Source organism: Tarenaya hassleriana, unplaced genomic scaffold (genome assembly GCF_000463585.1).
Source record: "Tarenaya hassleriana unplaced genomic scaffold, ASM46358v1 Cleome30, whole genome shotgun sequence".
Classification (NCBI taxonomy): Eukaryota; Viridiplantae; Streptophyta; class Magnoliopsida; order Brassicales; family Cleomaceae; genus Tarenaya; species Tarenaya hassleriana.
The window spans coordinates 829254-853401 of record NW_010966178.1 but is presented as its reverse complement, the minus strand read 5'-3'; the positions used below and the strand labels follow the sequence as shown (position 1 = coordinate 853401).

General features: G+C 39.7%; 6 protein-coding genes across 7 annotated transcripts in view; 4 read left to right on the top strand and 2 right to left on the bottom strand.

Moving 5' to 3' along the window:
• The first annotated feature begins 7462 nt into the window (after positions 1 to 7462).
• Positions 7463 to 10423, top strand: LOC104820354 (histone H1). Its single transcript, XM_019203313.1, is given in 6 exon segments — positions 7463 to 7790; positions 7895 to 8096; positions 8099 to 8651; positions 8855 to 8951; positions 9682 to 9762; positions 9857 to 10423. Coding segments are annotated over 6 exon segments (1455 nt in total). The 5' UTR covers positions 7463 to 7511; the 3' UTR covers positions 10100 to 10423.
• A 412-nt stretch (positions 10424 to 10835) lies between these two features.
• LOC104820353 (putative DNA-binding protein At1g48610) lies at positions 10836 to 12333 on the top strand. The gene is made up of 4 exons (XM_010550766.2): positions 10836 to 11121; positions 11232 to 11770; positions 11944 to 12015; positions 12115 to 12333. The coding sequence occupies exons 2-4, from the start codon at positions 11276 to 11278 to the stop codon at positions 12208 to 12210; spliced, it is 663 nt and encodes a 220-aa protein (XP_010549068.1). The 5' UTR covers positions 10836 to 11121; positions 11232 to 11275; the 3' UTR covers positions 12211 to 12333.
• Positions 12334 to 13440: 1107 nt separating this feature from the next.
• Positions 13441 to 15130, top strand: LOC104820352 (phosphopantothenoylcysteine decarboxylase). The gene is made up of 3 exons (XM_010550765.2): positions 13441 to 13637; positions 14185 to 14514; positions 14680 to 15130. Exons 2-3 carry the CDS (start codon positions 14188 to 14190, stop codon positions 14968 to 14970), a joined length of 618 nt encoding a protein of 205 aa, XP_010549067.1. The 5' UTR covers positions 13441 to 13637; positions 14185 to 14187; the 3' UTR covers positions 14971 to 15130.
• Positions 15131 to 15233: 103 nt separating this feature from the next.
• LOC104820351 (pentatricopeptide repeat-containing protein At3g18020) lies at positions 15234 to 17647 on the bottom strand. Of its 2 annotated transcripts, XM_010550764.2 has the most exons (2): positions 15825 to 17647; positions 15620 to 15727 (listed from the first exon to the last, which is right to left on the bottom strand). In XM_010550764.2, the coding sequence occupies exons 1-2, from the start codon at positions 17629 to 17631 to the stop codon at positions 15714 to 15716; spliced, it is 1821 nt and encodes a 606-aa protein (XP_010549066.1). In that variant the 5' UTR covers positions 17632 to 17647; the 3' UTR covers positions 15620 to 15713. The 2 variants fall into 2 exon arrangements, with proteins under 2 accessions (XP_010549065.1, XP_010549066.1); XM_010550763.2 differs by having other exon boundaries at positions 15234 to 17647.
• A 1483-nt stretch (positions 17648 to 19130) lies between these two features.
• Positions 19131 to 23266, bottom strand: LOC104820350 (outer envelope protein 64, chloroplastic). The gene is made up of 13 exons (XM_010550761.2): positions 22932 to 23266; positions 22457 to 22609; positions 22176 to 22300; positions 21650 to 21775; positions 21177 to 21359; positions 20932 to 21079; positions 20677 to 20845; positions 20430 to 20564; positions 20005 to 20205; positions 19788 to 19915; positions 19653 to 19704; positions 19503 to 19572; positions 19131 to 19381 (listed from the first exon to the last, which is right to left on the bottom strand). The coding sequence occupies exons 1-13, from the start codon at positions 23132 to 23134 to the stop codon at positions 19290 to 19292; spliced, it is 1785 nt and encodes a 594-aa protein (XP_010549063.1). The 5' UTR covers positions 23135 to 23266; the 3' UTR covers positions 19131 to 19289.
• A 621-nt stretch (positions 23267 to 23887) lies between these two features.
• Positions 23888 to 24148, top strand: part of LOC104820348 (zinc finger protein VAR3, chloroplastic-like) — a 3231-nt gene continuing 2970 nt past the window's right edge. Inside the window, exon 1 of the mRNA XM_010550759.2 lies at positions 23888 to 24134. Within this exon, the coding sequence (XP_010549061.1) occupies positions 23999 to 24134 (136 nt within the window). The 5' untranslated portion in view covers positions 23888 to 23998. The remainder of the gene's footprint in view (positions 24135 to 24148) is intronic.

Below are 24148 nucleotides of genomic sequence, written 5' to 3'. Positions count from 1 at the left end.
CTAGTTCTATGTGGTCTGTATCCCTACTTTCGTTATATAAATCATCAAAATAACTTCTCCATCTCTCTTTGATGTCCTCATCTATAACCAAAGTATTACCTTCCTTATCCTTAATACATCCGATGACGTTCAAGTCTCTGGTTCTCCTCTCTCTCGCTCTAGCTATCCTATATATATATCGTTTTCTCCTTCCTTTGTCCCGAGTCTCTCATACATCCTTTAAGAAACCTTTGTTCTTACTTGACTAACGAATTTCTTCGCCTCTTTCTTAGCCAACTATATATATATATATATATATAACTTTTTCTCCTTCCTTTGTCTCGAGTCTATCATACATCCTTTCAAAAGCCTTTGCTCTTGCTTGGCTAACAACTTTCTTTATCTCCTTCTTAACCAACTTATATTGTTCATATGTCTCATTTGAATTATATTTAGGCAATTTCCTATACCACTTCCTCTTGGTCCTTAAAGCCTTTTGTACTTCTTCATTCCACCACCACTTCTCTTTTGTTGGTGGTTCATACCCTTTTGATTCTCCAAGTACCTCTCTAGCAATACTATTAATGTTAGATGACATATCTAACCACATTTCATTGGTTTCCTTATCATTCATATCAAACTGTACAAAAGTCATGAGTGGTGTAATAAATGTTCAACCTTTACAAAGAGTCAAATTGGTGAAACCAGATAGTGAGGAGGCTTTCATTGCCGATTAGGAAGCCTTTCCTTGCCAGAGAGAAGAGACTCTACGTCTTGTTATACGTTTGATTTCGTTCTGTAGTGTTGCCGTCGGTTTGGTTTTGCGCCCCATGGATTCTGGCGTTTTTGCTGGCCCCAAATATTATAAATTATTGCCTGAAATAGTAGGAGCAATATGTACATGAAGATCTTGCAGTACACATACTGTCTCAAGACCTCCATATGCTCCATGAAAGTTGTGCAATCTTGCAGCCTCGACACGAAATGCACCACCGACCCAAGCCAAACAAAGGTTGAGTAGTTACAGTGGAAGAATAAATGATCCGAAGTCTTCGGCTCAATTTCGCATAGACGACAGCAAGTGTTGACGTTTATCTCCCATGCAGCCATATGATCCATCGTGGGGAGCCTGTTCTTTGCAGCAATCCATACGATGAAAGAATGCTTGGGGAAGAGTTTGCAAACCATACCTCCTTATGCCAGGGGACTGGCTGTAGAAGCGGTTGGAAGTGTTTCCATGCCTTGTTCGTGGAGAATTCAGACAGATTATCCGAGGCGTATGCATTGAACCAGTAAAATCTATCCTTGTTGTGATCCGTAGACGGTTGTTGCAGTTCTAGGATTGCAATGTGGATAGATTAGATTTCATCGGTTCTAGTGAGAGCTAGAGACCATTGTTCCCTTATTACAGCTTCGGCGACCGTGGCTAAGCATTTCACTCCAAGCTGTCCCGACCCCGTCTCTCTGAGTCGATCAATCAACGGCCCCATAGAGAGCCAAGAATCATACCGGAAAATGCATCTGTTACCACGACCTACCTTACAACGCAGAAGATTCCTCGCCATATGCCTCAGCTTTAAAAGCTTCTTCCAGACCCAACTTCCTTCCCGCTGGTTTGATCAGCCAGAAAACACCTTCATTCCACACCTTCAATTTTAACATCTCCTTCTCGAATAGCTCACACTTTTGACATTGTAGATCCCACCACTAATTCTAGGCATATCCTTCTTCCTTGGACGAATAGACTTTTTCGTGATCTTGACATCTAACATTAGCAACATATGTTGACTTGTTAGAGTTTCGTCGGGAATAACTTTGCAATCCTTACATAGAGTACGATTTGACTTCCTTGTAAGAAGAAAATCGATTTGACTATGGTTTTGCCCACTATTGAAGGTCACTAGATGCAATTCCCTTTCCTGAAAGTGGGTAGTTGTCAATATGAGGTTATAAGTGTTGGTTTAGTGCTTTATGATGTACTGCTATATGAGCTTTATTTAGATACATTTGATGTATTGACACTTACTATATTTATATGGATGAATGTTTAATTCATTACGTATTGTGCATACTTTAATATGTTATGAAAGTCATGTATTGTTATGAACAATACTAAAATCTCTATCATATGTCATTGTGGGAACAATGATGTACTAAGACTAGTATGATGTGTGATAGATGATCATAAAGATGATCATGGGTATTGGATACAATCACAATCACAGGTATTCGTTGGAGAACAGAATACTGGAATGACCCGCATGAGATTGTCACATGGACAAATGTCATGACTTGAATCTCATGTGACGGTTCCATGATTGGATCCTATGACCTGAGATGTCTACGGAATCCAACATGAGGAGTTGCGTACTTTGAATACGTCAAACATCTTACGTGATAGGAGGACTATAAAGGTGTGTATCAAGTATGACGCGAATCATGTGTTGGATTGTAGATAGTCAAGATGAGATTTGTACCTCTCGTAAAAGAGAGAGATATCGCTGGACCCCTCGTGTGAGCGAGACTATAGAAATGTGTATCCATACTATAGACGAACGTCATCTATTCCGTACAGTAGAACTCTGTGAACGAGAAAGCAGTCGAATCAGATAAGGTGGCTTCTCCATGCCTTATATTCGACATATGATATCATGATACAAAAGGATCATCAACCGGAATCATCATTGACATTCGTAAGATCACGAACAAACTCTATTCGAGATAGGTAATCATAGTGTCTTGGTAGAGACCGCGTATGACTTGTATACCCGAAATGGAGATTTCGATTATACTATTATATCGGATGAGTCTACAGGGTCACACACGCAGAGAAGGACAAATACATGAGAAAACGACGAAAAACCGAAACAGGAGGTCTGGACCGGACGGTCCACGTAGCTGAATCGGACGGTCCAGCAGATCTAGACCCGATGGTCCAGAATGTGGTAGTCTGTCCGTTCCAGAATGTCTGGAACGGACGGTCCACGTAACCCAGACCGTCCGTTCCGAAATGTCTAGAACGGACGGTCCACGTTTGTCTCTGGACCGTCCGTTCCGGCTTTCGAGTTTTTCGAAATTAAACCAAAATTAGGGTTAATCACTTTATAAGAAGGAGATTAAGAACCTTAGTATGTAAGGGACGAAAAAGAAAGCTTCTATAGACTTTTTGGTGAGACTTGAGGGTATGAGGAGTGATCTAAATCCCGTTTTCTCGTAGCACATCACCGAATAGCAGATTCGGATCCTAGTAGACAAGCATTGGAATGCATCCCGATGTGTGGATACGTGTAGAGGGCGAGGTAATCTTCCTCCCTTTTGTGATCGGACGAACACATCAATTGATACAGCTCCAGATTGATTGAGATAAGCGTTCTAACGTTTCTACGATTCATACATGCATGGTTCTAGGGTTTATTAGAAATTTTTTTGTTTTACATCCGCTGCGCAACCCTAGAATCGATCTTTTAGGAATTAGATTGGTTGTATAGATCCCATGAATCCCAACAATAAGACATGGCAAAATCTAGGATAATTTTTACTTCTTCATTCCTACTCCCATAGCCAAACCCATGGCAAAATCCATGTACCATTTCATATCCTTATCGATCATTTTCGACATATCCATTTAAATCTCCACCAATAAAAATAGATTCTCCGGACGGTACACTTTGCCTAAGGTCATTCTGTCCTCCTAAAACTTCTCTTTACACTCACTATCTAATCATATTTTCGGGGCATACGCGCTAATCACGTTGATAACTTCTTCTATAACTAATTTCACTAGGATGATCCTATCATCTACTCGTTTTACTACAACCACCGACTCCTTCAAAGACCTATCTAAGATAATGTCCACCCCATTTCTACTGCGTTCTTGACCCGAATCCCACAATCTAAAACTCGTATTACCAATCTCTTTACTTTTCTCTTCTACCCATTTAGTTTCTTGAATGCAAGCAATGTTCACTCTCCTTCTACTCATTGTGTCTACAAGTTCCATTAACTTCCCCGTAAGCGATCCGATATTCCAAGTACCTACCCTAACTTTCCGTTCCACTGATGCTTTCTTACTTCCCTTCTTATGAGTCTGCCTCTTATCTACCCTGCTTAAACTTTTAGTAACATCAACACTTTGGAATATAACCCGCACATCGCGTTGGTATTTATTAGTTAGAATAATAATACCTTATCTTATCATATTTACCAAAATAAAATCCGAACTAAATTTTTTACAAAACAAATTTCTGAACTCTCCTGAATTCTAATATTTTCTATAAATAAATCTAATTTTTCAAAATTATATCATATTAAACATTCCATGTCGAAGTTCCGTTTTAAATGATAACTTGATCTGATTTTGATCGAATTTTGAAATGTCATGTTAGCGTTAAGTTTTAAATATGATACAATTTTAAAAGCATGGTTTTTTTGACAATTCAGGATCTATTTGATAAAAAAAATAATTCGGATTTTATTTTGACAAATTTGATAAATTAAAATTATTGTTCTTATAATTTTTTCATAATAATAATAATAATAATAATAAGTTATTGTTATTATTATTATCATAAAAGTTTACCGAAGTATTAACAATGTATAATACAAATATTGGATGCGTAAAATTTGATCTAAGAGTACAAAAAATGAAATATCAAAATATAACACGTCTTTTTATCAAAGGTGAGCATTTTGGGTTTCGCTTCGAAATTTTAGCTATTTGATTCGGGAACGGTTTATTCGGTATTCTAAAATTTGTATCAAATTAGTAGCATATATTATTCGATTCGGTTCAATTCTGGTTTCACTACGGTTCCGTTTTTTGTTAGAAATTTAGATTTTTTTAAGAAAATTTTGGTTTTTCAGAAATTTTATAAAGTTCGGTTACGGAAAATTCGATTCTATAAAAAATATACTGTTTAAGAATTTTGAATGGTACGATTCGAAAAAAATATCGAGATTTTCGGTTGGGTATGGTTCGGTTACGAAGAATCGAATCAAAACACTCACCCTTACTTTTCGTAAATGAATTATTTTTTTCTCCACTTGAATTGTGAACATTAAGTGAAGAGGAAAATGAAAGTGTAATTCATTTTTAGTTATAATTAACCCGTAATAAATAGGGACAAATCTAAAAAAAATCTCCAACTATAACACTTACACAAAAAAAACCTTCTACTTAAATTAATTATAAAAAACTATCAACTATTAATTTGAAACAAAAAATACCATCAATTATATAAATTATTTAAAACTAATATTTTACTTTAAATTTATTATAAAAAACCATCAATAATTAATTTTAATAAAAAAAATCATTATCTATCTAAATTACTCAAAAAATATAATGTTTTATATTTATTATAAAAATCTATTAAATTTGGATAGAAAACATATATAAATTATATAATCCTAAAAATCACAATAACAAACATAATATTTATTTAAATTTATCATATTGTAACATTTTAGTATTTCAATGGTTGCAAACTATTAATTTGATTTTTTATAACAATTAATTTTTGTTTCATAAATTTCTATAATAATTTCAATAAAAAAATTCATCAACGATTTGAAATTATAAAAAAATATTCTATTCTATATATAAAAATCTATAGAAAATAAAATATACTCAATTTACAATACTACATGTAAAAATTACCATATTTTTATTTTATTTTAGAATATATATGTTATCTCTTATATGTACAACCAATAAAATATACACAATTTTGAAATCTCTAAAATATTAATATATGATAAAATTTTAAATATAATATTTACAATAATAAAATGTACTCAATTTTAAGTGTAATATTTGTATATTATTATATGTAGATTGATGTTTATAATATTTATATAAATATTAAATATTAAAATATTATATTTTTCTTATACTTCTAGAATTATTTCTATATATTTTCTATTTAAATTTTATAGATTTTTATAATAAATATAAAATATTATATTTTTTTGAGTAATTTAGATAGATGATAATTGTTTTTATTAAAATTGATAGTTGATAAATTTTTTTAACAAATTTAAAATGAGAAATTGATTTTAAATAATTTATATAGTTTACGGTCTTTTTTGCTCAAAATTAATAGTTGATGGTTTTTTATAAATAATTTTAAGTAAAAGATTTTTTTGTGTAAGTGTGAAAGTTGAAGGTTATTTTTAGATTTGTCCCTAATAAATATGATAATATATATGTATACACATATATCCTATGGTTATTTTGTTGTTTAGATGTGGTGCCACACCCAAATAAACAAATTAACTTCTTAATTAATTGCGGTATATGGATAAGCTTAGCATGAGCCAGTACCGTTGGCAATCACAACCAAATGATTTTAATATGATGGGACATTAATTAATACCACATTTGAATGTTTTGCTCACAATTTTAATATCACATTAATTAATTCGGTCAACATTTTATATATATTTGAAACAAGTTCTATTTTAAAATAAAATTCAATAAAAAAATTTCAACAAAAATAACAGGATAAATAAAAAATTGAATGAAATAATTTTTTTGGTAACATTCATATACATGATTTGAAGTCGAATGAAAAAGTACCTAACAATAATAAATAATAAAGTACATCTAGTTTTCTAAAAAAAAAATCAAACAGTTGGTTACAGTAACATATTATTGCGCATATGGACACATATCCATTTTGAAGAATTGAAATAATTAAAACCAAATCCAAATTAGCATGATACTTACAAAAAATGCACTTATAACTAACACATGGTTGTTGTTTTTGTAATAAATGCTCTAAATATAGTAGTTTATATTTTTGTTTACATGTTCAAATGTCATGGATTCAAAACATGTGTTTAGATATTTGTTTTGTAAAATGAATACCTTGTCTTGTGCTATAAAATAAAAGATTTGACTATATACCACAACTTTATATTTTGTAAATCAATGTTCATTCGGTAAAATAGGGATTCATAGCGTTTATCTCGTTCCGAATTCGAATTTCAAACTGAGAAGAGTGATGCATATTATAATCACATGATTTTTTTTCGATTCCAAAATTAATTTGAACTTTGGATCTACGACACTTGGTTGCAAAAAAAAAATATATATATCTTGTAAAGATGATAAACACTTTTTTTTTATACTAATGAAATGTTATATTAAAACTAAATGAATTTTATTCTCACGATTTTCCCTTTGGTACACTGAAAACAAGGAGACCCATCCATCGACTTTCATATATATATATTTATTTTAAATAAGATGAAGCGCATAGCCGTGAACGTGATATTGTTATTGTAAGATGAAATAATCAGCAGAGAAACACAAAACGATATATTAATGAAAAAATATAATGACACGTCACCGATCCCCATGGAGATGAGAAGCATATGCCACTTTTAACGGCCAGATCTTCATCTCTCTCTCTCTTCCCCATCCTATCCCTCACAATTTTAATTTCCGGAAAATAAAAGACCCAAAAAAAGAAAAAAAGCCCTAAAAATCAAATCTCACCTTCCTCTGTTTCTCTCTCTAAATCCTCATGGATCCTTCTCTCTCTATATCCAGTGACCCTCAGCACCATCCTCCGCCTCAGTTCGCCGGATTTCCCTTCTCCGTCGCCAATCCCTTCTCCTCCGCTCCGAGTCACCCCTTCTTCGCCGGTTCCGTTAACCCTGCCTCTGTCGTCGCAAGCAACAACCATGCCTTTCAAGCTGCGCCGCCGACTCAGCCACCGCCGCCGACTGCTCCGGCTCCAGCTCCGCAAACTGCAGCTCTGCTTCCACCACATCCTTCCTTCAACCATCCTCCTTACTCCGACGTAAGCCAACCTAGCTTCGTGGCTGCGGTTCTCTTCTACTAGGTTAGGGTTTTTAATTGTCTGTGTTCGGGAAGTGAAATTGACGATGTTTTGTGTTTGAGCAGATGATATGCTCGGCGATTGCGGCGTTGAACGAGCCTGACGGGTCGAGCAAGCAGGCGATATCGAGGTACATCGAGCGAGCGTATACGGGCTTACCTATGGCTCATGGGGCCTTGTTGACTCACCACCTGAAGACTCTAAAGAATAGTGGTGTCCTTATCATGGTTAAGAAATCCTACAAGTTCGCTTCCACTCCTCCGCCGACCCCCCAGCCGCTGCTGGTCTCGAAGCTCCCAGATCTGATCTGTCCAGTAACACGGCCAACGACCAGCCTCAGCATGATCAGACCGGCGCCCCTACCGCTGCGTCTGCTCCAACTGCTCAGAAGCGCGGGCGAGGTCGACCACCGAAGCCCAAACCCGAGGCTCAACCCAGCGAGGCTACGGTTCAGCCCAACGGTCAAGCTCAGACCAACTGGGAACAAAACGACATGTCTGTCTCCCGGTCATCTGAGGAGGTTCAGCCGAGCAGGAACCCACCGGGTCGTCCTAAGAAGAACGGAGGTGCCGCTCCGGCACCGTCTTCTGCCGCGACTGGGATCATAAAGAGAAGGGGAAGGCCGCCGGGTCGGAGGGCTGCAGGGAGACAAAGGAAGCCTAAATCTGTGGCGGCCCCGGCAACAGTGTACGCCTACGTGGCCAACGGTGCCAAACGCCGCGGTAGGCCGAAGAGGGTTGATTCTGGTATTACTGTGGCTCCGACCAACGCAGAAAGCGGGGATACGGCGGCGGAGATTTTGCCGGCCAAGAGGAGAGGACGGCCGCCGAAGATCGGCGGTGTCATCAGCAAGCCTCCAACAATAAGACATGGCAAAATCTAGGATAATTTTTACTTCTTCATTCCTACTCCCATAGCCAAACCCATGGCAAAATCCATGTACCATTTCATATCCTTATCGATCATTTTCGACATATCCATTAGTGCAATCCGGTTCAGGAAGGCTTTTTGCCGGCCAAGAGGAGAGGACGGCCGCCGAAGATCGGCGGTGTCATCAGCAAGCCTATGAAACCCAAGAGGCGCATTTCTCGCACAGGCAGACCCGTCGGCAGACCCAGAAAGGTACTTTCGCATTTCTCCTCTTTCCTCGGACTCCGCATTGGTCTCGGTTATGTCTACTCTGGGCTAGTTTCCTTCGACTGTTGCATTGTTTGACGTTTTACTGTTCTGTCGATATGGAAGAGAAATTGTTAACAACTTGGTGGCATTTGGTTGTAGATATACCTTTATTTGATTCATCACATTCTGCTTCAAAATTTGTTCGTTTCAAGTGCTCCAGGGTAACTGAATAGTTTTTTTCTTCTTCTAGAGTTTAAATGGATTTTCATGTGTACGGGCTTGTCTTTATATAGTCTCCGTGCATTTTGTTTATTGTACCCTTGTTGGATAATTAAGTTCAAGTGGTCCGTGGCTTGCCTTATTTGGTAAACATTAATATTTGCTATGCAATTTTTTTTAATGGAGAAGCATGGCTAAGTAGTTTGTGAACGAAACATGTGTTTGGCTTTCCTTGTCGCAGTCAAATTAAATTGGAGATTTCTTTTAGCATCATTTTGGTTAATTGATAGAAATTTAAGAGTTCAGGTGGGTTTTCTGATTCCCTCTAAATTTTTTCTTGATGAATGCTGTTGAGAATCCTTTGAAATCATATTTTGATTTGACTGGTGGTGAGTTATGTTGTTCTTAACTTGATTTTCTTGCCATTTAAAACTTTTTTTTTTCCTTATTTGAATGGTGGATTATTGTACTTACTTTTGATGATCTTGCCATATATTGATCATCATCATAATAGAATGCGCAATGGGTAACTGGAGGTGGTTCTGGGCAGCAAGATGGGGGCTATGGAGAGCTCAAACGAAAGTTTGATACTTTGGTAAGTAATAAAACTGTTGAAATGTTTGGGTCTCTCTCCTCGTTGCTGTTCACTGTTTTCTGATGCTGGGTTTGGTGTCATGATGGTGACGCAGCAAGAAAAAGTAAAGCAAGCTGTGAACTTGCTGAAATCCGAGTTAACAAGTGATAATCAAGCTGTGGTGCAAGCCATCCAAGAGCTTGAAGGGCTTACGGCGATGGAGCCAGAGGGCATGGAGGAAGAGCAGCCGGAAGAGGCAAACCCCGAAACAGGAGCCCGGGCAGAGGGAGAAGAGCAAGAGCAAGAGCTAGAGCAAGCACAGACAGAAGCAGAGGCAATGCAAGAAGCACTGTTCTGAGAATAAAAACCCAAAGACAGATCTTTGTTGTTGTCTCTATGGGTGATGTGATGATGGGTCTCTCAGTAGTAGGTTGTTGTTGGGTCTTTATTTAATTTTCTCTGGAGGATTTTTATTCTATAGGTTGTCTGGAGGCGGAAAAAGACCAAACCGGGAGGAGGGTGGTCTCTAACCAAAAAAAAAAAGTTGCGAGTAGGGAATGTGTGTAAAGTGATGTTAGGGATGTTTCCATTGTCTGTCTCTGTAACTTTGCTGATGTTTTTATTATTTTGCTTCGACTCTGTTTTTTGTTTTGAATGTACTAGTTGGAATCTCATTGTTAGAGTCCATGTTGTGGGAATAATTGAGTTAATATAAAATCATGGACATCCTCTTCCAACAAACTCTAATTTTGGTTGAGATTTAAATGGATTTATTATTAATTATTAATGGGTGGGGTCTATCAAATTGGTATTAGAGCCAAATAATTTCCGGACATACGCATGATGCGGCGAGTGGTATTAGAGCCAAACGATTTCAGATATACGCATGATGCGGCGAGGAACGGTCTCGATCGAGAAGCTGCCAGCGTCGTAGTTGTCGCTATGCGGTATTGTTAGAGTCTACGTAAAAAATACGTAGGAACAATTAAATCAATATAAATACGTGGGAACAATTGAATCAATATAAGAGTTTGGACACAAACTAGTGGGTTCTAAATATAGGTTTTGAGATTTAGTTGGGTACGATAATCAGCTCTTAAATCCAAGAGAAAACTATCAATGCTTGTCTTGGCAAAGAGTTGGCAGACATGGAAGCCGATATAAGAAGAAATTGGAACCACTCGCATTTGTCTGTCCGGACTGACGTTTGGACCCCCCCACCCCCTTTCTCTCTAGCTCCTCCCATGACCACCGTTTGACACTCTCCCTCTCTCTCTCGGCGTCTCGGCGATATTCCTCCTCGCATCGACTGCTTTCTTCTCCACTAACTCCCGATTAGGTCTAAGGTTCTTCGTGGGTCCTTCTCCTCTTATCTAGAAGGTACCTAAAAAAACCCTAGCATTTGAATTTACCACCGAAAAGCTTAATCCTTTCTTCTTCTGAATCTTTTTCCTTTTTGTTGCTTGTTTGGTGACGTGGTTTCGTTTTAGGGGTTTGCTCTGTTGACCCTTGATCGAAGAACTGTGCTTTCTTCATGGCGACAAGATCTCTAGATTCTCTCTCCGGTCTCCCTCCCGAAATCCAATTTTCCTGCGTACTCGATAACTCAGGCCCAGAACTCGCCGGCGTCGCCGCTTCTGATGCTCAGAAACGCGGCCGCGGTAGACCGCCGAAGCGTAAGCCCGATTTCAATCAGGACGCAGAGTTCCCAACGAATCTGAACGAGCCGCCAGTTCCTGTCGTGTTTGAGGAATCCCCATTGGCTATAAAGAGACCAAGGGGTCGTCCCAGGAAGGATGGAACTCCGACAGCGCCGCCTGTCAGAGGGAGAGGTAGGCCGAGGAAGTCAAAGCTCGTGTCGCCCGTCACTGTGAAGCAATGGAGGGAGACCACATATGACCCGGTTGCAGCCATTCCCGCTTCTACAGCAGTGGCAGTGTCTCCTCCCAAGAGGAGAGGACGTCCGCCCAAGTTCCGCAGTGTTATCAGTGTCTCTCGCACCGGAAGGCCGAGGGGTCGCCCTCGGAAGGTAAAAGGAATGGTTAGCTGTGTCTGTTGATTGAGAGTTCTGGCTTTGCTGTTCCATGAATATTAAGACTAGTGTCTGAATTGTTGGTCAGTCCTTGTGTTGTGATCTCATTTGGGCTCAACACTTGCTTATGTGAAGTCCTTGTCTTTATGTACCCATGGATGAAAACAAAGTATGCCACACCCGAAGCAGGAGACGCAGCGCGAGAAGAAGATGGAAGACGGAAGAGAAAGCACGAGTTATTAGTAAGTCAGAATAGCTTGCTCGAAAAGTCGGGGGGACACCCGATAGGTCATTTTGAGATGGATGGCAAACTCATTGGTAATCTGTTGATGTCAATGCAGAGAGAGAAAGTGAAGGAGGCTACCGACAAGTTGAAAGCGGCGGTTTCAGCAATGGAGGAGGTGCAACTCGTAGCCGCTGCAATGAACGCTCGCTGATACATGTGGATGATGGAAGGGACCATTTTGTTTTGAATCTTGTTGTTTGTTTGTTTGTAAGCTTCTTTAGTTTGAACTTGAAGGTATACAATGTTTAGCTTTTTGTTCATATATATATATATATATATATGTATATCTGTAGTTAGAGCAAACTTCATGTTTGTTGTTTCCAAGTATTTCAACTTATGTCATTACTCTCTAAACCAACCATGCAATGTTATGTTCACTTTCAAATTTCTGTATTTGATTTTTGTGACAAAAAAATATTTGGATTTATGAAATTATTGTTCTTCTTGGGGTGGTCATTTCGGGTTTCGGTTTGGGTTCGATTCGGTTATATACGGGTTCAATTATTTCAGTTATAGAAAAACTATAACCATTCGGTTTTTATATAAAATTTGGTTCGATTCGATTTGATTATTTTTGGGTTCGGTTCGAATTCGTTTTTTTTGTTGTAAAATTTTCATTTTTTCAAAGAAAATATCAGTTTTTTCGGGGTTTTTTTAATGGGTATTTTACTCAAATGACCTACTTGGGTCGCATGAGTTTCTCAGGTACACCATAAAAAAAAATAATTTTTTTTTTTCAATTTTATAACACTTCTTTGTTCCAAAGGTCCGAAATATCATTTCTTTTATATTTTTTACGACTTTTTATTACGAGTGTTATATAACTAGTATACGACTAAAAAAGAAGTAATTATGATCGTATAAGAAGTGAAGGTCTAAAAAAAAAGTATTTTTTGCCATCTTATTTAGAATCAATTGTAAATGTATTTAGAATTAATTATGATGTCGTAATTACAACTCCTTTTTTAATGGACAAATTACGCGGTTTCATTAAGGGTAATATGGTCTTTTCGAAGGAAATTTAATACGTTATGTTTTTTGTGGTGTACGCGTGAAATAACTGCGACCCAAGTCGGTCATCTGAGTAAAATGCCCCTTTTTAATCGGTTCGGTTCGGTTTCGGTTTTTTCAGATTTAAAATAATTATAATCTATTCGTTTTTATATCGGATTTAGTTTGGTTACGGTTATATCTTATTCGATTCGATTTGATTCGAGTATTTGGTTAATAAGTAAAATGATCACAGAAGGTTGCTTAAATGTGTTGCTGCGGCGACCAAATGTTAGTTGTCAGAAGGGAAACGAATGTTGGGAGTCTAAGCCCACACAGACTTAAACCCAAACCCGACAAAACGCGAACTCAACCTGTGGGTCGGATCGTTTTTATTTCGGTCTCTTCTCTCTTTTATTCTCTGCAAGGCCCATCCATGGCGGTCGTCTCTCTCTCTCCCTCCTAAAAGCTAAAATGTCTCGTTGAGATCCTGAGCGCCCGTTTGGTTTCAAATTTCTTCATTTTAGGGTTCTGTTTCTGCCGAGAACGAGGAAAGTAGGCGGCTCTTAGTCGCTTTCCAATTCCAAGGTGCGATTCTTCCCCTTCTTTCTTCATGGTTGAGGTTTCTCCTGTTGGATTTCTAGTTCGCTCCGAAACGGAATATTTCGTCAGGAGTTTTAGGTTCTGAATCGATTGAGGACAATTACACTGCTCTCGGTTTTATATTAATCTAAAGTGTTGGTTCGTGCGGTGAATCGAACGCCGTATGACTTTCTGTAGTTCAGACGGAGAGTGTATAATCCGTGCATAATCTGTATTCAGTCGTGGTTAGTGATAGAAACCCCAATGTCTCCGCTCCCTCTCTCAGTTGCGGCGCCTTTTCCACAGTGGTTCGTTTCCCGTAAGCCCCTTTCTCGGCCTCTCAATCTTCCATCTCCGATCCCTCACCTTTATAGTATTCGAATCCCTCGGCCTCATGCCCGTCGGTGACCGGGTTGGGTTTGCTCCGCATGGATATCCGTGAGACGGCAATCCATATCAATTTCAAGGTGTATTCAGAATGTATTTGGCCCACTCTCGTGACATGTTTTTGTCGCTTTTGAGCATATTTTCGTTTCGTATATATGCCGTGTAGGATATGGCTCAGACAGATCAAGATAGGGAACTGAAAACGGTAGAGAGGAAGCCGCGTGTGTTGCTGGCTGCGAGTGGAAGTGTGGCTGCGATCAAGTTTGGAAACCTCTGCCATTGTTTCTCGGAATGGGCAGAAGTGAAGGCGGTGGCTTCGTCATCGTCTCTGCATTTCATCGACAGGCTTTCACTCCCTCAGGAAGTGACTCTCTACACCGACGACGATGAATGGTCCAGCTGGAAGAAAATAGGAGACACCGTCCTTCACATTGAACTCAGACGCTGGGCCGATGTTTTGGTCATCGCTCCTCTCTCTGCAAACACACTTGGCAAGGTACAATTTCAAGTATCGTACTGGAAGCCACATATGTATATCTATCGAGAATGTGAGTAACCGTTAGCAACTTAGCACTCGGCTTAAGATCTCTTTGTTAGAAAATGAAAGTACAGCTTTAGTTTTGGAAATACAAACGTAAAATTTGTTTCTCGGATTGTACAGATAGCAGGAGGACTGTGTGATAATCTGCTGACGTGCATTGTGAGGGCGTGGGACTATAGCAAACCCCTGTTTGTAGCGCCGGCAATGAACACATTCATGTGGAACAACCCTTTCACAGAACGGCACCTGGTGTCGCTTGATGAGCTGGGAATCACTCTCATTCCTCCCATCAAAAAGAGGCTTGCCTGTGGTGACTATGGCAATGGTGCCATGGCCGAGCCTTCTCTTATCTATAACACCGTTAGGCTCTTCTGGGAGTCACAGTCTCGTCATCTTCTTCAACAGGCTTGATCCCTTCCCTGCCCACCCACTGTTTCCTCTTCTCATTTGTACATCTATCTACAAGTAGTTTGTCTTGTCTGATCACTATGGACATGGATCTTGGATTGATTTGTCGTGTTAGTGTAGAGTGTTGTCTATCTGTCCTTAATGTTTCCTGGATTTCGATCTAGTTTATGTTGTTGTTGCCTTGGCTGTGATAAGGTTATGATGACAAATGAACCAGCACATTCAGCTAAAGGTGGGAGCTCCTCCTCATTGGTGAAGTTTAAAAGTACAAGTACAGTTGGCCTTATTATACCTCAGTTACTGTACAATGCTCTGTTGTGATCTTATGCAGGAGGAAGACATCTTCTATACATAGGATACACAACAAACACGTCTTGCTTTTGTACTTGTTTAGCAATTGCAGTTTTCGGATCTCTCTTAGTATGGTTTTGTTGGTTAAAGAACTCGACTGAAGCAAGGCTGGGTTAGCTTGTGCAACCCATACATTGCGGGTTTACTTCAAGCACCGGTCATGTCGTCATGTTCACGAGGCAATAGGCTTTAACCCAGAACTATGAAGCTCTCTTCTCATCCAGTTGATCATACATCCTTTCAGAGACCGGTATCACGGTCTCACTCTTTCTTCCCACGGCCATGACCATGGCCATGGCCATGGCCATGCAGCTTATCGATTATCCGCCAAGTTACAGCATCTGGAGCCAGACCATTCTTCTTCATCTCAGCCAGAATCTGGTACGCATCTCCCTTCAACCCTCTCCTGCTACACTCATCAATCACAATGTTGTAGCACACGACATTAGGAACCACTCCCGCATCCACCAACTCGTAGAGGAAATGGCTAGCATCACTTAGATTACCAGATCGACAAAGCCCTTTCAGCAGGGCCGAGTACACGAATTTGTCATGTCTATGTGAAGGCCATATCACATCGTCCCAGAATCTCTTTGCCGCCTCCACCTGACCCGTAGCACACAACCCGTCCATGATAATAGCATACGTTGTATTATCTGCACTTACTCCATACTTTGCCATTTGATCAAATACACCCATAGCTTCATCCGCCCGATGGAGCTTAAACAACCCACGTATGACAGCATTGTAGGTCACAACACCGGGCTTAAACCCATTCTCAGGCATAACCTTGTTCAACACACCAAGAGCTTCTTCTGCTCTTCCTTCGCTAAGCAACCCGCCCATAACAGTAGTGAAAGTCACAGTATCTGGCGGGCAGAACTCTCCATTCATCATATCACTCAGCACTTTCATGGCCTCGTTCACCCGACCCGTCCTGCAAAGTCCATTGACGACCGTGTTGAGTGTAAACCCATCAGGCTGACAGTCTCTCTGGAGCATACAGACCAGTACGTTTAGGATCTCAGTCGGGCTATTCGCCAAACAGAGAGCTCTAAGATAGATATTGTAGATCCTTGTTCTATCTGTTCCTTCTTTACTCAGCATCAGCTCTACAACATTCCGTGCCTTGTCGATATCCAGTTCCTTGCAAAGGCTCTCCGCGAGGAGCTTATACGTATACTCGGACGGGAAATACCGAAAGTCAGAGCCTTCTTCTAGCAACTGATAAGCCCTGAGACAACCGCCATCCCTGCACAAGCCATGGATGATAGCATTGTAAGATGTTGTGCCTGGCTTAAACCCTTTTTTCTTCATTATATAAACAATCCTGGCAGCTCCATGATTCCTCCTGGCTCGACAGAGGGAGTCCATCATATGGCCGTAGGCAGATTCCTCATTCGCAGACAGGCCTTGCGGCATGTTCTCCGCAATCTCGAAAACATCACTGAAATACCCTTCCGTGCATAAAGAATCAATGAGATTAGCAAAAGCCGCAGTCTTCACTGATGTATCAGTCTCATCCTTCATGTGTTCCCAGAGATCCTTCATCAGCTTCCGCCCGTTTTGAATCTCTCTCCTCCTCAAATACCCTCCGACCAGAACACTCAGCGTCAGAGAGTTCGGGTTTATGCCATGCTCACGCATTTCATCGAACAGCTTATATGCAGCATCGAGTTCTCGAATTCCACAGTAGCCGCTGATCAGGGTCGTGTAAGTCACGACATTGGGTCGATGCCCTTTGTTCCTCATATCGAATACAAGCTTATGCGCGTCGATAACCCTAGAAATCAAACACAGCTGATTGATCAAACGGTTGTAGTTCGTCAGAGAAGGCACGAACTCCCTCTTGGCATCGATCAAACGGTGCACAACCCCCAATGTGCTCACCGGAGAGGCCGAATCGAGCAATCTCGCGATGATCACGTTGCACGTCCGCTCGTCTGGGACGCATCCTGAGGCGACGAAGAGGAGAAACCGACGATGAGCTTCGGCGAAGCGACCTGTGTCGCAGAGGGCGTGGATCACACTGTTGAGGTTGAGAGAATCGGGGCTGAAGCCGCGGGGGCAGAGACGGTCGAGTAGCCGAAGAGCCTCGTCAGGGTTGCGTCGGACAGTGCAGAGAAAATGTATTCGTCGTGTCCAGTACGCTCGGTCGGAAACGCTGTGCCGATGATCCTCTGCATCTATTGACTCGTCTGCTTCTTCGACATCGTTCTTCTGAGATTCGAGGATGGAGATTGATGAGAAAGAGAGAGGCTTTGGGAAGAAGACGCCATTTTGGTTGGTCCGTAAGCGAATGGCGAAGGTCATCACTCTCTGGAATCACTCTCGGATGCGCGCGTGGAACTTAAATATCGATTTTGGGCCTAACTATATTTTCAATCCATGCCATTAAAACACTTTTTTTTTTCTGGATTATCAGTTAACTGTGACAGAAAGATGTGGTGTTTTGCAAAATATGACAATAGTTATGAGCTTTGCAAACTAATCTTTTTATAAATTTTTGACAAAATTACCCTTATTTTATTGTATAATTTCAATATTGCCATTTAGCGTCCCAATAAATGTGCAATATAAAAAGCAGATTTTTTTGGAAACCGTGTAATCCGGGAGAGCTATTTTTCATCCGGGAGAGATTGTTTTTATCCGGGAGAACTGTTTTTTGTCCGGGAGAACTGTTTTTCGTCCGGGAGAGTCTGTTTTTTGTCCGGGAGAACTGTTTTTTGTCCGAGAGAGTCTGTTTTTTGTCCGGGAGAGTCTGTTTTTTGTCCGAGAGAATTTTTTTTGTTCGGGAGAATTTTTTTTTATCCGGGAGAATCTTTTTTTTGTCCGAAAGAACTGTTTTTTGTCCGGGAGGATTGTTTTTTGTCCGGAAAAATCTTTTTTCCGTTCGGAAAAGTTTTTTTTTTGTCCGGCTGTTTTTTTCGAGGGAGTTGTTTTTCGTTCGCGAGTGTACGTTTTTGGTCCGAATGAAAAATAGTTCTTAGGTATAAAAAAAAATTGTTTTTTATATAAAAAACATTTTTTCTCATGTGAAAACAATTTTTTCAAAAAAAAGTATTCTCCCAAACGAAAATAGACTTTTTCAGATAAAAAAACATTTTTTTCGGATAAAAAAAAGTCTTTCCCGAATGAAAAAATAATTTTTTCGGACGAGAAACAGTTCTTCTTGATAAAAAATTATTTTTTTCGTATACAAAAACAATTAAATCAAATAAAAACAGATTCTCACAGATAAAAAATAATTATTCCGGATGAAAAAATAGTTTTCGAGATAACACAATTTCTGAATAAAATATATTTTTTATGCTGTAATTTTTTTGAATAATGGCAACATTGAAATTATACAATAAAGTAAGGATATTTTTGTCAAAAAATTATAAAAATGTATAGTTTGCAAAGGAATGAAAAAAAGGTATAGATTTCTAATGACGTGACATTTTTGGATACTGGTGCAAATTTTCCCTTTTTTTTTCAAAATTAAGAGTAAGCCCGTCATTTTAGACAGAACTAGGTGTGACGATTTCGGGTTTCGATTCACGTTCGGTTGGTTTGATTATATTCGAGTTATATCGGTCATAGGAAAACTGTATTCATTCGGTTTTTATATATTTTTTGGTTCGATTCGATTTTGATAAAAAAAATTATTTATTTTTTAAAAATGTCAATTTTTTGGATATTTTTTTATTTGATTTCGTTTTTTTTTCAGGTTAAAAAAATCATAACTGTTTGGTTTTGACGTCGGATTCAGTTCGGATACGATTATGTCTTATTCGGTAAATATCCAAATGACCACCCAAAACCAGATAGAACATGGAAATTTCCAGCCTTTTTATATCAAATGGCAAATCGCAGGCGGTCTAACAAAATTGGCCTATGCTGTGGAGAAATCCAACCAAAAAGAGAAAAAAGAGGACATTTGAGATTATTGCCTGCAGGCATTTTTCTTTCTTTTGGTATCAAAATCTTCAAATTGGCGACTGGAAGTGCTTCCTCAGCCTCTCCGCAGATTGAGCCGCTCTCTTGTTGTTCGGCTCCAGAACCAGGGCGTGTCCGAAGTCTGCAGTGTGAGCAACAACATCCCATCAATTCACATTCTGGCATTGACAAGAACAATCAATCCTATTCCGTTGTATGCATATATATATATATATATATACACACACGATCAGACGGCTCACCGTCTATGGCTTCCTTGTAATAGCCCAGCATCTCCCTTGCGGTCCCTCTTCTTAAATAAGCTTTCACGTTCTGAATACATTTCACTCTTATGATCACTGCTCTGCAGAATCCTGGCTTTTTATTAGTCAGAGGAAGGAAACTTGACTTACCTTTTTATCAATGGCGATGGCTTTTGTACAGTCTGCTTCAGCTTGGATAAAGCTGCAAAGAGATGTGGATTTACTTGCCAAAGAAAGAGACGCAGCGAGAGAAAACCACTACGCTGAGAAACACACACACATTACCTTCCAAGTTCAAGGTATGCAGCAGCCCTATTACTGTAGTAGGTAGCATTGTTGCCACTTAGCTTTATAGCTTCTGAGTAGCACCCTATAGCTTTCGGCCACTGCCTCTCTTTGAACGCTTGGTTGCCCTGCTTTCCGTTTCCATCTTACTTGTAAACATGATCATAAGGCGAGAATCGTTATCTAATGGGATGAAATAAACGCAACCGAAACGAACCTTTTCTTTTGAGATCTCAGCAGACTCCTCTTGGCTCATAGTCTTTCTTGAGGATTTGGAGTTGGCAACGATGCTGGCTTGCTCTTGCATAGATGCATACATCGTCTCCACCGTGTCTAGCAAAAATCGGTCACCACCATGTCTTGCTATGAAGGAAACTGATACAGGGCATTTCTCATGATGCCCCACCGGCACAGTCGCCTTATTCATCGAAAGACAACATAGTTTATTGTCATAATAAGGCAGGCCCAGGTAGAAGAACAGCTGGCTAATGAGAAGTGGGATTGGGTTGCAGTTGGTTTCAGTTTTGATGAAAGCAAAACCGATTGGTGGTTGTTTTGTAATTGAAGAATGTGAATCTAATCATCGTTTTAAAAACATTTCTAAGGCAAATCAGAAGAAGAGGAGGCAGCAAGAGAGGCCACCTGACAACAGCCTGATATGCTTGCAATGCTAAGGAGACTTGCAGCCCGGTTTTGATATTCCTCCGATGTAATTTCCTTGCTACCGAGTTTTGGAGGGATAGAGGGCGTGGTTGGAATGACCAGAACTCCATCATCCTTAATGCATATTGATTGGTAGAGATTTGGAAAATCAGAAAAAGTCAGAGATAATGCTGACAAACCAACTTGCTCAAAGACGAGACCATGAAGTGGATGAATGAGAGGATACCTTGAGAAGAGAGCCAATAGCCACTCGCATCTGGCTCCTAATTGCTTTCAGGGTCTCGATATCTTCATCTGTCAGCTCCTTGTTTTCACATGCCCGTGAAGGAATCACGGTATCAGCAGCTGGCTTCACTGTGTTGATCCAGTCCCCATGGTTTTGAAGAAACTCATGCCTACACACCCTCCAAGTTCATTTCAAGCTCATATTTTCAAAATCATCTTCTATATCCTTTAAAAGGGAACTAGACACTGGCCTCACCTTTGGAGGAGATGCATCAGATTTCCAAGCAGTTTGGCTGTCGGGATCTTTGCATCATCAGCTATGGCTTTCCTCTTGCGGAAGTCTTTCAAACTCGGAACTTTAGACTCAAAAAAGTTCTCCAGGTTTTCATGCTTAAGCAGTTGCCCTTGCAAAAGAATAGGCAACGGATTTTTAGAACGGGTAAATAACAGGAATGCAACCAAATATGAACTGTGTGAGCAAAGAAGACAAAAGGTGCATACTTCCAAAAAGCTTTTCAGCTGATTTGATAACCACCTCAGAGATCCTGTCCACTGGAATTTTAACCAACTGGAAGAAGTCATCAACCAATATAATTTGCCTCGGATTCCTCTGTGCAGCGAATGGAAGTTGCAAGAGCACATGGCCAACACGGCGCAGAGTGCTTGGATCACGTGCAAACCATCCTGAAAGAATCAAACTTTTCTGATCAGAACCTACTTTACTCAGCGTTCATACAACCTATGAGTTAGCAAAAGGAGGACCAATACCATAATAATCCATTCCCATATTCAACGAGAATTTCACGCATAAGAACTATAGCTTGTCAGCAAAAGGAGGAGCCCACATATTTTTGTAAGCCATCAATCAAACTCATACTAGGCACATGTGAGATTATAATATAACGCAAAGCCAGTTCTCTATATAATAACAAATCTTTGTTTGCAGGAGGAACTCGAGATTTATGAATGCGTACCAACAGCATCTAGACTAGAAGCCACTGGTATGATTCCAGCATTTGAAACAACTCCGTGTGAAGACCTGAATCCCAGAATGCCACAATATCCAGCAGGTACTCTTACCCCACCAACTGTGTCAATGCCTGAAATTATGCATGTCATCAAGATCTTACTCTTGGAAAACAGTATACGCTATAGCCATAAGAACCAAAATTAAGCAGTTCATAAAATGCATAATAACTAATTAGTTCAAATTGATCAGACAATGCCAGCAATATGAATGCAAATGAGCTTAGAGGCCATAAAGTATCTTGATGAAGACTACAGTGCGGTGAGAAGTTGCTACCCTGACGAAAAAGTAATCGACAGTTTACTAAAACATGTTTAGAACCGTTAAACAAGTTCCTCGTGAATCAGAACTATGGACCATGTTTCTGAATGGGATATTCGGTATTTCACCATCAAGGCTTAAGGGGAAAAGCCAACAACCTAACTCAAACACAGATGTCTCAAAAAGGAATCAAGATTGCCTACAGAACCCACCTAAAGCAAAATCCACAATGTTAGCCGCCACTGCAACTGCAGCTCCACTGGAGGAGCCACCGGGAACACGACCAGAAGAACTAGGATTCGTGGGAGTATCATAATGCCTGTTTTCTCCGCTGATACTGGAAAAAGAAATCCGTAAAAACATGAACCAGACCGATTAAACCCCCATAATAATAATAAACACAATTCCATACAAGGAATCACAAACTCCAGATCATAAGAGATATCCACAGTATAGCAACATATTAACCGCACATAAGGAAGGACAGACAAACCTATAGCCAAGTTCATCAACCACAGTCTTTCCAACACAAGTGGCTCCCCCTTCAACAAGAGTTGAGACCACAGGACTTGTCGAAGAAGCAGCTTCATGGGTCCTGACCCAGTCAGGATGACCAAAACCCGTCACATAACCTTTGATGTCGAATCTGGGAAAGAAGGTCAATATAGCATCAGGAAAAAAGCTCAAACCCACAAGTTCGTATGTAAGTAAAGCAGGTAAATTTCAGTGTTTCATACAGCTGGAAGAAAAGCAGAATTGATTCAAAGGCACAAAAACAGAGACAAGTTGTTCAACTATATCCCTGCAAATTCCGCACAGGCATTATAAGAGAGAGAACATCTGTAGGGTTTTGAACCTAGAGCATAAGAATTTCCACTGCAACAACCCAACCAAAACTCAATCACCTATAGCCACGAAAATTCGCCAGAAAGAGGACAGATATACGGCGGCGGTGTCCGGAGACTTACACGTCGGAGACGGCGAAGGAGAGGCCGGTGAGGGGATGAGGGGCTTTGGGAGGAGCTGGTTGCGGCGGAGGAAGTAGAAGAAGCTTCTCGACGAAGGCGCCCAAGTCTTCACGGACGGCCTTCTTCAGCTTTTTAGTGACCAGAAGGATTCCGGCGAGGCCTAACCCTAGAAGAACCCAGAGATTCGCAGAGTGAGACGCCATGGACGACGCTTCTGCTGCTTCGGATGAGAGAGAGAGGCACAAGTGAAAGGAGAGGCTTCGAGAGACCCTAACTGAGGCTAAGAGTTTTGATTTGTGTGTGTTTGCGTCACTCCGTGTGGGTTTCTAGAGAGAGAGATTTCTTGGGTTTGTGGTAAATCTTGTAATTTATATTCTGAAGAAATACCTAAAATTGCTCAAACTCATACTATTAGTATTAGTTTTACCCGAAAAAACATATCTTTTAATTATTAAAAAATATAATAATACATAAAAATGGAGTTTAATAACTGGGAAAAATTATAATAAATACATCATTTTTGTTAAAAAAAATACAGAAGTGGGGGAAAACGTTTTGTTTCGAGTGACCTCAAGGTTAAAAATGCTAAAACTATTAGGTTTACCCGGAAAAACACATACTTTTAATTATTAAAAAAAATTAAAGAAATAATAACAATTACTTAACTGAATTATTTGTTATTTTATTCATTTTCTCAAATATAACATTTTTAAACTAACGCTAAGATAACATAATAGAAAAAATGATTTCTTTAAATCTCTTTAAAATCCATTTATTTGGCTTACGACAATAAATATGTGTCTAATCTAAAAATATTTAAAACATGGAGAATAAGCCTGATTTGAATTTTGTACAATGTTAAATGAAATTGTTTTATTCTATTGGGTTGTTCCACTGCAATTATATATCTATTGGGGCTGAAATATAATTTTATGAGTTCAGTGGGGCGACTTGATAATTGATATACCTTGAGAAGGGTCAAAGTGCAAATACTGATATCTACAGACGAAAATTCCAAACCCTCCCGAAATCTCTCTCTTTCTCTCGCCGGAATCTTACCGAAGAAAATGGCGTTTTCCAAAATCTACCTCGTTGGAAATTCCATTTTCGGTCCTCACAACCCCTTCTTTCGCATCCCATCCAATCGCTTTTCCCGTGTCTCCCTCCGCCTCCGCTGCTTCTGTATCGCCGCCGCAGCGGCGGGTGCTTCTCCCCCC

What these genes read in the sequence shown, in the direction of transcription:
- LOC104820352 (XM_010550765.2), top strand. Translation starts at nt 14,188, where the DNA reads ATGGCTCAGACAGATCAAGATAGGGAACTGAAAACGGTAGAGAGGAAG. An exon ending in CTGCAAACACACTTGGCAAG is followed by an intron (nt 14,515 to 14,679) that starts GTACAATTTCAA and finishes CGGATTGTACAG; the next exon opens with ATAGCAGGAGGACTGTGTGA.
- LOC104820353 (XM_010550766.2), top strand. Translation starts at nt 11,276, where the DNA reads ATGGCGACAAGATCTCTAGATTCTCTCTCCGGTCTCCCTCCCGAAATC. An exon ending in CGAGGGGTCGCCCTCGGAAG is followed by an intron (nt 11,771 to 11,943) that starts GTAAAAGGAATG and finishes ATGAAAACAAAG; the next exon opens with TATGCCACACCCGAAGCAGG. An exon ending in AGAGAAAGCACGAGTTATTA is followed by an intron (nt 12,016 to 12,114) that starts GTAAGTCAGAAT and finishes ATGTCAATGCAG; the next exon opens with AGAGAGAAAGTGAAGGAGGC.
- LOC104820351 (XM_010550763.2), bottom strand. Translation starts at nt 17,631, where the DNA reads ATGACCTTCGCCATTCGCTTACGGACCAACCAAAATGGCGTCTTCTTC.
- LOC104820350 (XM_010550761.2), bottom strand. Translation starts at nt 23,134, where the DNA reads ATGGCGTCTCACTCTGCGAATCTCTGGGTTCTTCTAGGGTTAGGCCTC. An exon ending in CTGATGCATCTCCTCCAAAG is followed by an intron (nt 20,846 to 20,931) that starts GTGAGGCCAGTG and finishes GAGGGTGTGTAG; the next exon opens with GCATGAGTTTCTTCAAAACC. An exon ending in GCATATCAGGCTGTTGTCAG is followed by an intron (nt 20,206 to 20,429) that starts GTGGCCTCTCTT and finishes TCGATGAATAAG; the next exon opens with GCGACTGTGCCGGTGGGGCA.